At 44.7% G+C, this 17,932-nt stretch overlaps 1 protein-coding gene and 1 pseudogene across 1 annotated transcript in view; one reads left to right on the forward strand and one right to left on the reverse strand.

Annotated features, from left to right (window-relative positions):
- LOC101591965 overlaps positions 1 to 2,581 on the reverse strand; it is an 11,246-nt pseudogene extending 8,665 nt beyond the window's left edge.
- A 142-nt stretch (positions 2,582 to 2,723) lies between these two features.
- LOC101584459 (dehydrogenase/reductase SDR family member 7-like) overlaps positions 2,724 to 17,932 on the forward strand; it is a 17,676-nt gene continuing 2,467 nt past the window's right edge. The window contains exons 1-5 of the mRNA XM_004624816.2: positions 2,724 to 2,949; positions 10,431 to 10,583; positions 13,718 to 13,824; positions 14,802 to 15,041; positions 17,778 to 17,900. Of these exons, the coding sequence (XP_004624873.1) occupies positions 2,820 to 2,949; positions 10,431 to 10,583; positions 13,718 to 13,824; positions 14,802 to 15,041; positions 17,778 to 17,900 (753 nt within the window). The 5' untranslated portion in view covers positions 2,724 to 2,819. The remainder of the gene's footprint in view (positions 2,950 to 10,430; positions 10,584 to 13,717; positions 13,825 to 14,801; positions 15,042 to 17,777; positions 17,901 to 17,932) is intronic.

Raw genomic sequence — 17,932 nt, forward strand, 5'->3', positions numbered from 1 at the left:
AATAAATAAATAAATAAATAAAATAAAGGGGTTGGGGAGATGGCTCAGTAGAATAAGTGCTTCCCTGGCAAGTGCAAGAGTCTGAGTTCAATTCATGGTTCTGAAAAAAAAAAAAAACAACTAAAAGTAAAAATAGTATCATGTAAGTCGCTGCTGAAGATGATGAAAATTCAATTCAAATTACTTGAACCCAAAAAGAGGAAATAATTTTTTTTACACAAATATCAATAAGAATCATGCATGATAGATCACAGAACAGATGGATTTCAGAACATTCTGTAAAGTCTAGGGATTTATCACTGACCCAGTCGTGTCTGTTCTTCTCAGGGGTGTCACAGGTTTTCTGTTGGTTAGGGTTCTCTACAGGAACTGAATTGTTAGAATATATGTATAGTTATGCAAAGGGCATTCAGTAGGTAGGTTATAGGATCTAAGAGCTACAATGACTTTCTAGGTTCTCCGGACTGGGAGGATCTAAGAGCTACCCAGCCCAGGAAGATAGAATCCACAGAACAAGCAAGATAGAGAATGCAACACTAGTCCAACGTCAAAGGCCTTGGAAGAATGCAACAGTAGTCCAACGTCAAAGGCCTTGGAAGAATGCAACAGTAGTCCAACGTCAAAGGCCTTGGAAGAATGCAACACTAGTCCAACGTCAAAGGCCTTGGAAGAATGCAACACTAGTCCAACGTCAAAGGCCTTGGAAGCATACTGGAGAACAGTTGGTAGGAGTCTGTGCGGGCATGCTGAGGAAACTAGAGACTGACGTCCAAAGGTGATGACAGCGAGAGGCACACCCTTAAGACTGCACCTTCTTCTACACACACACTCTCCTCTTTCCCTCGTCATAGAAATTCCATCTGGGGTACAGTCCCGTTGGTGCTACCTACAACCAGGGTGTGTCTTCTTCCTTAGTCATCTGGCCTACGTGCCAACCATCTCCATAAACACATCCAGAACTGTGCTCTACCAGACTGCAAGGCATCTTAAAGCAGTCAAGTAGACATCCTGACTAAGGATCCAAGACAGGGCTACGCTTTTAAACATATGAGCTGTTCTAAGCCATTCACGAGTCAACATTAGTTTCATATTAACAGAACAGTTAGATAAGATCATGTCAGCTTGCAGAATATCAGGATTCAGCTCACAAACTTAAAGCTTGTGCAAATCTTGAGGTATATTAATCCATGTGTAACATGAATAAGCAATCAAAAAAGATTAATGTTTAGCTAGTCAAATCCAGCTAAACTGGTGTGTCACCTTGAGCCTGAGCACACTAGTGTCTTTCTGATTTATTAGGCAGTTTTACAAGGGCCAGCCAAATAGCTCAGAGGATTAAAGTGCCAGCAAGCAGGCGCAGGGGCAGGGGTTTGATTCCTGGGACTACTGTGCTGGCGTGCTGAGATGGCAACTGAGACTGGGTGTGGTGGTACCCACCTGTAATTCCAGCTTTGGGGAGGCTGCAAACAGGCAGATCACTATGAGTCCGATCTCGTAGTGAACACCCTGTAGACCCTTCTCTAGGACAGAAAAACAACAGCAAAAAGTTTTACAGCTTTCACAGGCAAGGGGAACTCTGTGCACAATATAAATGTTAATGCAGAATGCCTCCTTTTCAGGTTGGAGTCTAAGAAATGCAAATTACAATGGAGAGATAGCTTTATAGCGATAACCAATAAATACTAATATGTACAAGAGAAAAAAGGAATATAAAACTATGTGGACAAGGACACTGCTCTTCAAAGCATTTTTTCAAGGGCTGGGGAGACAGCTCAGTGGGGTAAGTGCTTCCCTGGCAAGCACAAGTCCTGAGTTCAATCCCTGGTACCACAAAAAAAAAAAAAAAAAGCATTTTTTCATTTGCGCTTCCCTACGTTGTTTCTAGGTACAGATAACAGAAACATTTATCCAGGTGGCAGATGGCCCCGTCCCGGATTCCACATTTGGGTACAACTTCAGGGCTCCTGGTCTTGGTCCTATGTACACCTCAAACAGCTTCTGAGGATGCGCTTTTGCGTTTGAAATGTGATTTTCAAACTTCAGTTGACAAGAGCCAAACAGGTTTGGCAAAAGGTTAATTTGGTGGCGGCGGTGGTACTTCACCCAGCAAAAAAAGAAGAAAAAGAAAAAGAAAAATCAACAAAATATAAAGCGAGGCGCGGCGAGGGTAGATCAGTCAGTGACAGAGCCCGGATGTGCAGAGCGCCGAGTCAGAGCTTTTGCAGGCGGGGAGGTGGGAGCTGCAGGGCGCCGAGTCAGAGCTTTTGCAGGCGGGGAGGTGGGAGCTGCAGGAACGGCCTGAAGAGGCCCGCGAGGGCAGGGCTGACCTAGAAGCTTGTTTCTCGCCCAGGCACAGAGCCTGGAAAAGTACTAGGCCTCAGAACCCTCTTACAATTCACACTGTCCACAGATGTAAAGCTACCGACAGAACTACCGTCCAGTTATTGCGTGGTCCTCGCCTTTATTCCGGGTGATTGCGCTACACTTGGCGACCTCGGCGCACTTCTGACGCTACCGCCAGTTCCAAAAGTGGGAGCTGCACGCCAGACGCCGGCCGGGCCCCTGGAGGGGCGGGGCCCATAGCGGGGCGGGGCCTCGAGCAACAGGCCCTTCGGTGGGTGGGGCCTATGGAGGGGCGGGGCCTCTGGAGGAACAGTCTAGAGACTGTTCCTAGGTGGGCGGAGCCTCGGGGCCGGGGGGGCCGAGCCCCCGGGCGTGGTGGGCGGGGCCTCCGATGGGTTGGGCCCTAGTCTGGCTAGGGCACTTCCTAGAGGCCCCGCCGGTTTTGCAGCAGCTTGCTGGGGACCTGGCGCTGCGCGATGGGCTGCCTGCTGCTGCTCCTGCTGCCCGCGCTTGGCGCGCTGCTACTGCTGCTCGGCCTCGGGCTCTTCCTGCGGGCCGACTGCGACCTGACCCTGAAGTGGGCCGAATGGCGGGGCCGCCGCCCAGGTGAGGACGCGCACGGCCGCTCCCGGGCGCCCTCCTTCTCTGCCGACCAGCGCTTGTCCGTCGGGGCCCTCCAGTTAGCCCCGAGCCTGTGGCTCCCCAGGCTGGGCATTTCCCAGGGGTTGCAGGGAGGGGAGCTGTGCCACTTTGTCCCCTGTCCTGGTGGGAAGAGGGCCAGGACTTGCTTCAGCCTCGGAGTCTCCCCCGGGGCTGCCCGCCTGCAGGGAGCACTGCGCTCACAGGACTGGCCTAGGACGCAGGGGCAGCGGCAGAGGCAGGAAAGATGGGGTGACAGTGACCATGCCCAGTTTGTAAGGGAACCCCAGCTAAGAGGCTCAGTGATGCTGCCTCCTGAAGTTGTTTCTCCTCCACTTCTTGCCCTCTCTGGTTTTGAAATGTGATGCAGTCCGAGTTGACCGCCTGCCTGCTCCCTAGGATAAAAGTGATCCACGTGGAGAGAACTAAGTTGACTTTTGTCTGCACCAGGATCGTTCCTGGTACACTGAGGGGCATTCTGCTGTTCGGTTTTTGTCTGTGCCTTGCTTCATGTGTGACGCGTGTGCCAGTTTGTTAAACAAGTGCTCTGTGCTAGGAGGGGCATGCACAGTACTTCAGAAACGGCCTCTGAGCCTGGAAACAGTTTTACAAAGAAGGCAATGTCGGGCTTGGTTTCCAGACAGAAAGATGTGTTCAGAGAAATAAAATGACCTTAGCAAAGGTATCTTTGAGTCCTGAGGGACTGTACCCAGAGCCTCCCTGGGCCGGCTTCCAGTATGAAATTACCCAAGCTCGTGATGAAATTTGGTGGGAAGTTATGCAGTTAGTAAATAAGTCAGAAGGTTATGTTTTTATTTATTTATTTATTTATTAGCAGAACCTGGGATCGAACTCAGGCCCTTGCGCTTGCCAGGGAAGTGCTTATTCCACTGAGCCATCTCCCTGGACCAGAAAAAAAACCTACTAGTACAGTGTTTTGTACCTCTGGGTCCTACCAGACAGAACCTTTTCTCTCTCTCTCTCTCTCTCTCTCTCTCTCTCTCTCTCTCTCTCTCTCTCTGTGTTTCAATTTCTTTGGATATAACGTGCAGCGCTGTGCTCTGTTCACAGAAGATATACAACACACATGCAAGGCCAGTCCTGCAAAAGTGCTGGATACTTGGGTGCAAGTCTGAGCATGCTCGGTGGGTGCTCTACCATTGAGCTACGCTCTCTGGCCCTCTGTATGAAGCAGGAATCCCACTGACGCTGCAATTGCATTAACACTAGACATGGTCTTTAATGATGGCTACAATTCAGCCAGTGCAGTGTGTGTACCTGTTTCCTGTGGATGTTTGTGTTTCATCCTTAGTGCGCTTATGTTAACTTGGATTCAAAGAATAAAATGGGGGGCTGGTGAGATGGCCCAGTGGTCTAAAGCACCTGCTTAGAACAAGCTTAGCAAAGCACAGGGACCGCAGTTCAATCCCCCAGCACCGCATGCCAGCCAGCCCCGCCACCTGCTGGGCTGAGCTGGCCACACACACACACACACACACACACACACACAATAAATAAAATGTAAAAAAAAAGGAATAGAATGAAATATTTTATTATGTAATTGTGCCAAAAAGGCACTCATCAAATTATGATAGAAAAATAAAAATAAAGTGATAACAGTATTTGACTAAATATATAGCAAGTAGATAGTGAACCCACAGTTAGTTTTTTCTTTCTTATTGTCCTTTTTTGGAGACAGGGTGTTTCTATGCAGTTTGGCTCACTTCGTAGCCCAAACTAGTCTCAAACTTGCAACAGTTCTCCTGCTTCAGCCTCCTGAGTGCAGGGAGTACAGGTGTGCACAACCACACACAGCTATATTTATTTCTTGTATGAAATAAAAGTTAAAAGTTAAGGTCACTAAAAGTATTTTTTAAGAAACTCATTTAATTTTTCCAATTGTTACGCTTTTTTTTTTTTTTTTTTTTTAGAATTTAGGACAGGGTCTACAGAGTGTACAGGGTCTCACTATGTAGATCAGACTCGTGCATACCACCATACCCATGCCCAGTCTCAATTGCTGGCTCGGTGCGCCCTGGAGGCAGGGCTGGCCAGGCACCTCTGGGATTGAACCCTGACCTCTAAGCTCTGCCTAAGCACGTGCTTTAGTCTGCTGAGCTGGCTGGGCCTCCAATTGCTATACTTTTAAAGAAAACATTTTTTATAGATTTTATATGTAATTACATTCTATTAGTCTGCAGTACTAACATAGTTTAGAATGCAACATAGTCTATGTAACATAATAATATAGTTTACTATGTAATATAGTCTGCATAACATAGTTTGCAAATTTTATAAATGTGACACATTACCATTTATCTAAGTAATTTTTTTTTTAGGAAAAGGTCTACAGGGTGTTCAGGGTCTCACTACTAGACTGGACTACCTATTTACAGCCTCCCAAGAGCTGGGATTACAGGCGCACGAATATTGCTAATTTTAGCAAATTGTTATAAAATAATAGCCCCTACATTTTAACATAACTTTTTTTATGTATTTAGTACAGGGTCTACAGGGTCTCACTACGTAGATTGGACTCGTAGTGATTCTCCAGTTTTCAGCCTCCCAAGCACTGGGATTACAGGTGGGTGCCACCATGCCCAGTCTCATTTGCTGTCTCAGTGTGTCCCGGGGACTGGACCGGAACAGCGCTTTGTCTAAGCAGGCACTTTAGTCCACTGAGCTATTTGGCTGGCCCTTTTTTAAAACATAATTTAACAATGTTAAAATATCATTCTTAAGCTTATTTTGACTTAAGGAGTAAGCTTATAAAACTTATTTTATGTATAAAACATAAATATAAGGGACCGGGGAGATAGCTCAGTGGAATATGCGTTTCCCTGGCAAGTGCAAGGGCCTGAGTTCAATCACCAGTTCCTCAAGAAAAACAAAACAAAACAAAACAAAAAAACCATAAATATACATACAGCACAAACACAGATGTACCCTATATTTATCAAATTAAAATTCTATGGGGTAAGTTTTAGGCGAAAAAAATTCTAAAATGACTTCTGTTGGGGTGGGGATAAAAAAAAAAGGAATAGGAAAATTAGCTCAGATTCCTAAAATAGCTAAGGCAGAATCTACCAAGAAGAAAGAAATTACCGGTTGGATGTCTGTGTAAATGCATGTTTGTCATTTTGAGAAGTAGAAATCACACTCTCCTCACTAAATAATTAAAAAACAGAAGGGGGGGCCAGGGAGATGGCTCAGTAGAATAAGCGCTTCCCTGGCAAATGCAAGGTCCTGAGTTCAATCCCTCTCTGCATTTCCCAACATGCATCTCCCATGCTGTGATCTAAGAGTAGTTGATTTGAGTTATTGGCCCTAAGTTCAGAAAAATGCACAGCAAGGAGAAAGACGCAGCTCAGGCGAGGAAAACACAGATGTAGTGGGCAGAAGTCGCCTGCTATGAGACGCCTGGCTGCTGGGGGCTGCGTCTGCACACTGCTGGTGTCTGAGCAAAGGCAAGAAATGATGGTTCTGTGCTGGGCCCTGGACACTGCTGTGACTTGCCCCAGGGTGATGACCTCTTGTAGACCCTGGGGCACCAGGGAGGGACTGAGTTATCTCCTGCTGCTCGGGGCTGTCCAGACCCTGGAATCCTGCTGTGTGCCTTGGGCAGCTCTCTCCAGGAGGAGCCATGATGCAGTGGAACCAGGGCAGGTGGTGTGGGCAGAGAGTCAGACGTGGAGAGGAGGCAGTAACTGACTGTCAGCCTTAGAAAGAAAAGGGATGAAAAGACTTCAGAGGACATGCAGGCTGTCTTTCCGAGAGGGGGTGCAGGACTGCTGCGGGTTGGCAGAAGATGCAGGCTTACCTTGTGGTAGAGGAAGTACTGTAGAATGATCAGACTTTCCAAAATGGAACGATAACTGTCTGTCTTGTGCTGCGGGGAATGAAGTGGAGATGACTTCATGATTTAAGAAGACATGCTTAGATGACATTGGCCTTTGATCGCTTCTTTGAAGGTTTTAGGAGGGGAATGTAGCTGGGTGTGTACCCTTGGCCTGGGAAACAGTCCTCTATGGTGGGTGGTTATCCTATGCAGCGCGGGTGGCCTTGGGAGGGACGCACGTGCGTGGAGCCGTGAGGGAGGAAGGACGCACTCGCCTGGCGGGCCGGAACAGCCACATCAGCCCTGGCGATCAGTGAGGTGACAGATGTGTCCCTATTGCCCTCACAGCCTAGCTTGGTCTCTGAACTCTGCAGCCTCTTTTTAGCTCTTCGAATCTAACTTCAAAAATGTTCTGGAAAGCCATAATTTGTGCCAAATTCTATGGAATTGGTGAACAGAAGTTGGTGTTGAATCAAAGTTTTTTTCTCCAGGGTGGAAGATGGGCATCAGAACCATGACTGCACGTAGATAGAGACGTGAACCTGGGGACTTTTCTCATTGGCTGCTGATTGTTGTTGTTATGGGTCACTCAGAATAGGAACCAGATCAGCCAGATTGGAATTTGGAAAGCCGTTTATTACTGAGCTCAGGGCCCCCGGTCTGCTGTCACGCAGGAGAGGACCGAAAGGCAGCTAGCCCAGGAAGCAGGGGGCTTTTAAAACATGAAACCACATTTGTTTGGTAAACAAATTTATTCACACAAAACAGTGCTTATAGGGTCGTTGTGACCACTATCCAAACTAAATTTCCTGGGGCTTTGTTTTAGTTTCTGGTTATCTTGCACCTGAGTAAGTACCTGCAGGCAATCTTGCATAGCCCAAGGTTACAAGAAGTTAAATCCCATTTAGTTTCCTTATGAAGCCATCTCTGCAATCTGACTTTGTTTACAGGGATTGGTTAGGTAGGAATTTTATGTAGCAAACAGCAAGTAACAGCCACTATTTACTAAACAACTTAGAACAGTGGTGAGTATACATTTACAACAGAAAGCATAAGATTTACATTTATAATCTAAAACTTGAGTTGACTCATTACAGTTGTATAATCTTTTTACAGGGTGTCACTATGCAGCTCGGACTCGTAGTGATCTTCCTGTTTTCACCCTCCCCAGTGCTGGGATTACAGGTGTGTGCCACCACACTAGGTCTCGGTGGCCAGCTCAGCACACCTGGGAGCAGGGCTGGCAGGGCATGTGGTGCCAGGGATTGAACCCCAGTTCCTGTGCTTGCCTAAGCAGGCACTTAGTCAGCTGAGCTATCTCCTTGGCCCTATAGGTATATAATTTAAATCCCTGTTTTCTCCAGGCTAGTTAGAAAATAGCTCCCAAACAAACTATGTTCACCTCAGTATTGTGAAATTCTGGAATAATTAATACTTGATCAATAACCCGTTATCTGGATATACATCTAGTAACCTGAAAAGTCTTTCTTGTTCACTTGTACCTTTCAACAAAAGTGTATTACTTTACACACGAGGATCACAATTTAGCCCAGCCACAGTATCAGGGATGTTTGTGGACCTTAGTTTAGAAATGTGCATGAAACCTTTCTGGTAGGGACAAGTGATGTTTTCTCTAACGTTTAAGAAAATATTGATTATTAAAAAAAAAAAAATGAAGAAAGAAAATATTGATTATATTTGGGGCTAGAGCTGTAACTCTGTGGTGAAGACTCTGGTTTTGACCCCAGAATCTGGAAGATGATGTGATCATCTTTAAATGCATGAACCATACGTAGAGGAGTGAGTGCGTTAGATTCAGACTTACCTTGGCTGGTCCTGCAGCCCTGCCAGGGCCTGTGTGAACGCGCAGTAGTTTCTGCAGTGCTCTGTGTCTGTTCTTAGTGAGGCACTGAGGCTGCAGCCTTTAGAAGGTCCACAAATCACAATCCTTGATGACATTTACAATTGTGTAGGGTAAATTGATCCCTGAAAATTTCACTTTCCTTGGGGCCGGGGAGATGGCTCGGTGGAATGAGCGCTTCCCTAGCAAGTGCAAGAGTCTGAGTTCAATCCCTGGTTCCACAAAAAAAAAAAAAAAAAAAAAAATCACTTTCCTTTTGTTATAAAGAATGACACAGTAATATATATTTCATGAGATTTTTATGAGAGCTTTATTAAGGTAACATGTTAAGTAATGACAGAATCTTAAGCCATTAGCAGTAAACACTCTATTGCCCCAGGTGGGGAATGTTAGAGTACACAAGCCATTGAATAAGTTTTGCTATTGTAAGGTCCAGCTGTTAAAAAATTTTAGTGCTATTATAATCAAAATTTGTTAAGCATCGAGTATGAGCTAGGTATTGCTCTGAATGCATTCCATGTTTTAAGTTAATCTTATATAGTGTCTTGTTTTTTTTTTTAAATTATTTTATTTTATTTGTTAATTTATTTTGTGTGTATGTGTGTGTGGCCAGCTCAGCCCACCAGGGGGCGGGGCTGGCTGGCGTGTGGTGCTGGGGGATTGAACCGTGGTCCCTGTGCTTTGCTTAGCTTGTTGTAAGTAGGTGCTTTAGACCACTGAGCCATCTCGCCAGCCCTAGTGTCTTGTTTGTAATTAATGGTTTTTTCTAGTCCTAGAGAATGAAAGCTCTGAGTTGCGACACAGGAGGCACTCCATGCTGGAATTTGGGCCCTGGCAGTACCCAGGGGTCCTATGTTAAGGGTCCTGTGTTAAGACCCTTTCATGTTAAATGGTACCCTATTTGCTATTTTTGGTCAGTAGTATATATTTTAATACATAAGACACATAAGAACTTGGCACCATAGTGACTCTCAAGTCACATAGATAGTGGCGGTCAACTCCTGAAGTCTGAATAAGCTACCTCTCGCCACCTAAGTACTCTCAGTCTTCTTCATCAGGAATACAACCGGGCAGTCAGAGCTCAGGTCTTCATCCCTCTGTCGTAAATGTTTCATCTTAAGTGACAGACTCATCTGAGAGCTGAGGCTTTGGGGAGCCCTTTTGCAAATGGTGCTGGCTGAGGGACATGAGCTATGACTGGAAAAGGGGGAAAATATTACTTTAACAATCAAGGCTGATTACATCAGAACACAGAGCAGAAGTTGATGCTCTAGGATTTTTCATTAATACCTTATTTCAGAAGATTTGAACGCAGAACTGAACACCGGAAGGGACCCTTATCAACAGTCTAGGTTGAATCTCCCATTAAGTACACAAGGAAATTGAGTCCAAGGAGTGGTTTTCCTATCCACTTAGCTTTACTTTTATCAATTACATAGATAGATGTTGGCCTTCTGTGAGATCCTACAATTATATGGCTTTCCTTGTAGTAAAATCAGGAAATTTTACCAACATTCTGAACTATGTGAACACTTTTTTAGATAACTATTACTAACATGGTTTGTATTCATACTTTAAAAAATTAAGTAGAAGATTTTGTTCCTGGGATATTTGAAATTTTATGTTCTGCGCACTAGACTTCACACTCCCTGGTGGTGGTTAAAGTTTTGTATGCAAATGTTTGATGGATGTATGGGTGTAACCCATCATCACTGTTGGCCTCCCCCCTTCCCTCCTCTTCCTGTACAGAAGAGGAGCTGCCCGGCATGGTGGTGTGGGTGACCGGGGCCTCAAGTGGAATTGGTGAGGAGCTGGCTTACCAGCTGAGCAAGCTAGGAGTTTCTCTCGTGCTGTCTGCCAGAAGAGAGAACGAGCTGGAGAGAGTGAAAAGAAGATGCCTGGGTGAGTAGCCCTACAGCGGCAGCCCTGCTTCGTAGGTGGGAGTTGCGTCTGAGCTGAGGTGTAGCTTTGGGACTCTTAAAGGGGATTTTCTAGCCAGCGCACCTTTGTAAGCCCATAGGTGCTGTGACCTAGAGCCTCTTCTCTGTCCTTGAGTAGCTGCCTTTGCCTTATCCTTTTTCACCTGCCATCTTTCTACTCTGTGTTGTGTTGACTCTTAATTACCAATTGCCTGAGATGCTGTTGGAGTTTTAGTGACCACATAGCTTATATTTTTGCCCTCAAGAAGCTCTTGTTTGTTATCCATGACACATGTATGAAACTGCTTCCATTGAGTTAGGCAAGATGCTTTCTCGTTTTGCTAAAATGTCTTATATTAACGTTGAATGGGATGGTGTAAGAATTTTGTTATGTAGGATAAAGGACAGGGAGTGAAATGTGGTTTTAAAAGTGCAAGCTGAGGGGCTGAGGAGATAGCTCAGTGGTTTAAGCGCTTGCCTCACAAGCGCAAGGAGTCGAGTTCAATCCCCGGTACTGAGATAGAAGGATTCCCTACAAGTCTGATGGGTCACTACAAGTCTGACCTGTGTAACAAGACCTTGTACGAAAGAAAGAAAGAAAAAGAAAGAAAGGCAGCCTGTGTAACTGGACATGGTCACAGATGCCTGTAATCTGCTACTCTGGGAGCTGAGGCTGCAAAATCACAAGTTTGATTCCAACCTGGGCAAGTTAGCAATTTAACAAGAACCTGTCTCAAAACAGAAACTGAGCTCAGGTTTTTTAAAAAGTTCTTTTTTCTGACAGGGCATTTAGTATTTGTTGAACTCACTTTCCTTGTTTCTGGGACAAAATATCTGACATCCCCAGCTAAGAGGAGAAGTTTCTCTTCTCTCACAGTTTTACAAGTCTGAGTCCTTGCTTGGTCAGCAGCACATGACAAGACCGGGGAGGGAAAACTGATTATGTCATGGGGGCCAGCAGTAGAGAGTGAAGCAAGAGGAAGGGAGGGACACCTGCCAGATCGCAGCCTCCAGGGACCCTGCTCCTCTGATGGGACCCCACCTCCTAACTGCACCTCAGCAGTGATCCCACCAGTTACAGCCATGTTCCTGGAGCCCTGAGCGTGTTCACATGAGGCCTCTGGTGGGCATTCTGGGTCTGAACTATAGCATTCCACCCTGGCCCCCAGAAGAGGGAAGGGCCTCTATGTGGCTCAGTTGTTGCATGGCCAGCAACAAGGTGAGAGGCACTGGGGGGAGGAAGATTGCTATGGTGGCGAGGAAGCGGTGAGCAGAGTGAGGGGCCAGGAGGGGAGAGAAACCCTTCTAGATCACACCTGCAGTGAGCAGGTCTTCTGACCAGACCCAAGCCTGGGGGCAAGTGAGCTCTCGCATTCCCGTCATTCAGTCCCTTCCAAAATCCCCGCCCTTAAGCTCAGAGGCTTCTGGAGGACATTCTTATCTAAACCATACAAAGCGAAACTGAGATAGCCTGGAAGTTTCTAGCACATCATGGGGTTTGTTTACCTTTCTCTACCTTTCATTCTTTCTACTCTTTTTTTTTCCCCCAGTGGCTCTTAATAGTCTTTATTTTTATGGAAAAAAAGTAAAACAAAATTTCATAACAAAAGATAACAATTGCAATGTATTAAGTATTGTTATTCTCCTAAAATATTCTCTTTTCTTTGCTGATTGAACTAACCACTCCGGAAAGAGAGTACACTGCGAGTTAAACCCAGCGAGACCCGATGCTTTCCTGACGTTGACCACAAAGGTGTCTTGTGTTGCTGGGCTGCACCGGTCCTCTGGGCTGCACTTGCAGGTCTCTCTTTGGCAGGGAAGACAGACTTGTCAGCCTTTCTGAGCTCTGAAAGCCTGACCGCCTTCCTTGTGTCTCAGATCAGTGGTGCCAGCCTTTCTATTCTTTTACTACTAAAAATGGTGTTGCATTATTTTCTCTTTTGCCCATAATGCATCTGTGTCTCATATTTACTATTTGTGCTTGTTTTTCTTATTGGGATTGTTTGTGCTTCACAGTGGTAGTTCAAGGACATTAGTTTTAGTCGTTTTTTTTTTTAAGACTAGAAGTAGAAAGAGCGAATTATAGACCAGTATGTTGTTTCTAGGTACCAGTTGTGGAGCAGACTGTTCTTTTTCTTGCTTTACGTCCTGGCTAAGTAGAGAAGCTTCTATGAGTATATGTTCTTTGACTATAGTGCTGTGAGCTCCCTAGTACTTAAAGAATAAATTGTAATGTTTGCTTTTCCTTTTGGCAGGACTACAGGATTTATTTTATGTATTTAGTACAGGTTCTATAGGGTCTCACTATGTAGATTGGACTCGTAGCGTTTTTCCAGTTTTCAGCCTCCCAAGTGCTGGGATTACAGGTGTACGCCACCACACCCAGTCTCAGTTGCTGTCTCAGTGCACTTCGGGGGCAGGGCCAGCTCGGCAGGCCAGGGATTGAACCCCAGCCACTGCACTCTGCCTAAGCAGGCGCTTTAGTCCACTGAGCTATCTGGCCATCCCTAGTACTGCAGGATTGACCCTGGGGCTTCCTGCATGGTAAGCACATGCTCTAGCCCGTAATGTGTCTCAGCCCGTAATGTACAGGTTTTCAATGAGTATAAAAGAACGGCTAACTTTGTGGCGCTATTGCAAAGCAAATATTACCGGGCCTCTTCAGAAACAGTAGTACAGGGGCTGGGGAGACAGCTCAGTAGAATAAACGATTGCCTGGTAAGTGCAAGGGCCTGAGTTCAATCCCTGGTTCCACCAAAAAAAAAAAAAAAAAAAAAAAAAAAAAAAAAAAAGAAATTATAGTACAATTTTTGCTACATGTAGTCTAATAGTCCTGATTTCTGTTAGAAATGTCCTCTGTTAGTTAGCCTAAAGTCCCACTGTCTATATTGAAGTTGAAGTGACCCATTCGTTATGCTTCCTGTAAAGCTACCAGCTTTATGTTGACATTGTCAAAACCACTAGTCTTCTTCTTGAAATTATCATAGGGACACCCAAAAGCGACTTTGTCACCAACTCCCCATGGAGAGTGGGGACCCTAAACTTAACAGGAGCAGCCAGGAGGTTGGTTCATCCATGGCACGATGTTCACGGTAACCTTTAAGTGTCTTTGTATAGAGAATGGGAAGGTAAAAGAAAAAGATGTCCTCATTCTGCCCCTGGACCTGACCGACAGAAGTTCCCACGAGGTGGCCACCAAAGCGGTTCTCCAGGAGTTCGGTAGAGTAAGTAGTGTTTGACAACAGTGGAACATTAAATGACGTACTTTGGCAGGTTTGGAGTAATGTAGATTCCCATGTGTGCTGTTCTCGTTCAAAGAGATTTCAAGAGGGGTTGGTGAGATGGCTCAGTGGTCTAAAGCACCTACTTAGAACAAGCTAAGCTAAGCAAAGCACAGGGACCATGGTTCAATCCCCCAGCACCACATGCCAGCCAGCCCCCGCACCCTGGTGGGCTGAGCTGGCCACACACAATAAATAAATAAATAAATATTTAAAAAAAAAACCAGGGGCTGGAGAGATGGCTCAGTGGTCTAAAGCACCTACTTGGAACAAGCTTGGCAAAGCACAGGGAGTGCGGTTCGATCCCCCAGCACCACATGCCAGCCAGCCCCGCCCCCTGGTGGGCTGAGCTGGCCACACACACACACACAATAAATAAATGTAATAAATAAAAAAATAAATAAATAATTAAAAAAAAAAAACAAACCAAAGAGCTTTCAAGAGATGGGGCTTCACATGACAGGCCCAGGCCTATGGATGGGGCCCCTTTATCTCCAAATCTTTAGCTTTACATAATTAGTACTTTCAGATTTAACGAGTTTCTACCAATTTCCTTATATAGAGCAAAAGAGGGCAAAAATTCCCTCCTGCCCTTATTTTTATGGTATTTGTCACTTTCCATAAAGAATGATTTAATGTAGAAATTATATACGTGAGGACTGGGGAGATGGCTCAGGAGAATAACTGCTTGCCTGGCAAGCTCAAGGGCCTGAGTTCAATCCCTGGTTCTGCAAAAATAAAATAAATTATATAGGTGAAGTCTGATGGTTTTTTTTTTTTTTTTTAATTTCAAACTTCTAAAAGCAAATTGTTGTTTCATTTATTTTTGATGTTAATGACATAACAAACAATCTTTAGGAATTTCATCAGTCCACACAGGATGTTCCTAAAACACCCTTTTTCCAATTTTATTTAACTAGATTGATATTCTGGTCAACAATGGAGGAAGATCCCAACGTTCTTTGCTTATGGATACCAACATGGATGTCTTCAAGGAGTTAATAGAACTAAACTATTTAGGGACAGTGTCCTTGACCAAGTGTGTTCTGCCTCACCTGGTTGAGAGGAAGCGAGGCAAGATTGTGACCGTGAATAGCTTTGCAGGGGTTGTATCAGTGCCTCTTTCCAGCGGATACTGTGCCAGCAAACATGCTCTTCGGGTAAGGCAGTTTGAACTTAACCCTTATGAGTGATCTAAACTTGTGTCGGGAGTGATGGCCGTCCAAGGGCAAGGTTTTCGTATTACTAGATGTTGATGATGCAAAGATAAGTGTGTAGTTATAGTCAACATAAGACCCTACACTTGGGGCTGGGGAGTTAGCTCAGTAGAATACGTGCTTGCCTGGCAAGCGCAAGGGCCTGAGTTCAATCCCCGGTTCTGCAAAAAAAAAAAAAGAGACCCTACACTCCACTTCCTGCCCTTCCGTAGCTTTTTGGTAAACTGGAGGTCCTCCACTCCTTCCTTCTGCATAACTTCCAGAAGTATTTCTTCTCTCTATTTCTGTTGCTTCTTTTCCCTTTATCCCTGCTGTTTATTTTACCTGGTCTAATCATACATGCAGGTCGCTGTTAGGTACTACCTCTGCCTCATGTCCTTCCTGGGAAGCATGTTGACTTTTAGCTCCAGTCTCATTGAAAGAAGAAAATAAAAAAAAAATAATAATAACAATAATAATAATTGCCGGGAGATGGCTCAGTGGATTAAGTGCTTCCCTGGCAAGCACAAGGGCCTGAGTTCAATCCCTGGTTCCGCAAAAACTAATAATAATAAGAAGAAGAAGAAGAAGAAAATCCAGCTAAGGGAGAGGCTAGAAAAAAAGCTTGATTTGGATTATGAGGCATACATGTTAGAATCAAGTGAATTTTGAATCTTGGTTTAAGAGTAGCTTGCAAGAGAATGATTAAAGAAGATGCAAATTTTATATGTGATGTTGTTGAAGGTGAGTTTGAATCAAAGATTTCACTATGGAAATAATGAGATGCAATCGCTGCATCGTCTTAGCTCATGGAAAGTGAAACTTTGTCCTTTAGGAAATGCCCTTCGCGTTGGGAAGAGCAGAGGGTTGCATGGAGTGCTGTAGCAGCTGCCATGCTGAGGATTCTGATTCTGAGGAATGACTGGGCCATCAGTGGGTTCCCCAGGGAAAGCTCAGGCAGGCAGCTGAGGATGGGCAGCCGCTCCTCTTTGTTGGCACCAGTGTCTCAGAGGACATCCGGGATGTTTTCAGGAAAGCACAGAAGAACTGTCTGGCTTCCCCTCCCAGACACCCTGTTTAATTCCTGGGCTTGATCTGCTGGACTGTAGCAGATCAAGAGCCTGGTTAGTTACAGTGTAGTTCACACTGAGACCTAGAGGCTCTATTGGAAGAACACATTTCTTCTCAGCTTTTGAGCAAGTCACACGGTGCACTTGCTTGTCACTGAGAAGTTTAAACACTCTCCTAGAAGAGTTTCAACAAGGAGTGACTGTAGTATCTGATGTATTATGACTTAGAGGGTGTGCTCTCCCTCTCTCTCTTGCTACAGAAGGGCAGAATGTTAAGGGTACAAGAGTTCTCCATCCTCTTACTTGGCATTTTTTTTTTCAGTGCACTTTTGAATCAGGAATAGTGTCGGATTCTGATAATATGAACCTCATACTCCCGTGTTAGAGTCAGCCTTCAGGGCTGGTACTTATTTAAGTCAGTCAGGTCATATATTAATTGCCCCATGGATTAGCTGTTTAGGCTTTTTTGGTAGTTAACTTAACCATATAACATGTAATCTTGCAACTTTCCTAATTTAAGAACAAGGGAAAGTAAAGTTTTGTTTATTTTGTTGTTTTAGAAATAATTAGTCCCTAAGTCTAGATGGACTAGCTTGTTTTTAACAGATGTCCATAGTCAACAATCATATTCCATTTTAGTGAGCTACATTCTAGTTATCACCCCCTAAAGAATAATTGTTTCCTAAAAGAAATTCACATCCTGTAACAGTAGTGAAACAGATTTTATGTGTTGAAAGCTTCCCCTGGGATCGAACTTGTGAAATTCTAGTCCTGTTTTATTGGTTGTTGTTGTTGTTGTTGTTGTTTTTTCCTTCTCTTTGCCCCACACATTAATGCTTTAGATTGCTTTGGGATAAACAGAGACTTTCCCCAGCAACCCTGTGGAATACATTCATGAGCACTGGTAGGAGGAGGATGTGTTGGAACCCTCCTGCTCAGTGCTTCCCAATGCTAAACTAACAAGGCATTGTCTTGGGAGAGGGCTGCCATGGGCATGCAGACACAAGAGCCATGAATGTGTATTCCGATTGCCTCTGGCCTTCCAGTTAAAAGGCTTAAGAAGCTTGCGTGGTTTCACCATCTGTGCCTGCCTCAGGCCTTTGAGAGTTTATTTTGATGAGTCATGAGATATATATCAGGTTGGCCTTGCAGAGATCTTCCTGTTTTCAGCCTCCCCAGTGCTGAGATTACAGGTGTGCTGTACCACTTCTGGTCCTGGTGGCTGGCTCAGCATGCCTGGGGTTGGAGCCGGCGCAGCATGCGGTACTGGGGATCAAACCCTGGTCCCTGCACTTGCCTAATCAGGCACGTAATTTGCTGAGCTAGCTCGCCTGCCCCAATTTTTTAATTTTTTGAAAAACAGTACAAAATAGTATGAAAACAAAAATTACAAATGATACAAAATCTCACTAAGCAAAATAATACGAATTTCACAATATTTGTTGCAATACATAGTGTTGTCTTCAAATTAGTTGTTCATATTACCAGATATGTGCATGCAAAATTAGAAGATGAAATATGTAAGAAATTAAGAAGAGAAAAAGGATGAAGAATTGAAAAAAGAAGACAAACCAAATTTGCCTCATTTCTTCGCTTTTCTTTCTGACTTTTGTGTTTTGTGCCCTGTTAGGGGTTTTTCAATTGTCTCCGAACTGAACTTGTGGAATATCCAGACATAGTAGTTTCTAACGTCTGCCCAGGACCTGTGCAGTCACAGATTGTGCACAACGCCTTTGGGGAAGAAGTCACAAAGGTAAACATTTCCAACTGGGAACTCAGTCAAAC

This window comes from Octodon degus, unplaced genomic scaffold, assembly GCF_000260255.1.
Source record: "Octodon degus isolate 3935 unplaced genomic scaffold, OctDeg1.0 scaffold00007, whole genome shotgun sequence".
Classification (NCBI taxonomy): domain Eukaryota; kingdom Metazoa; phylum Chordata; class Mammalia; order Rodentia; family Octodontidae; genus Octodon; species Octodon degus.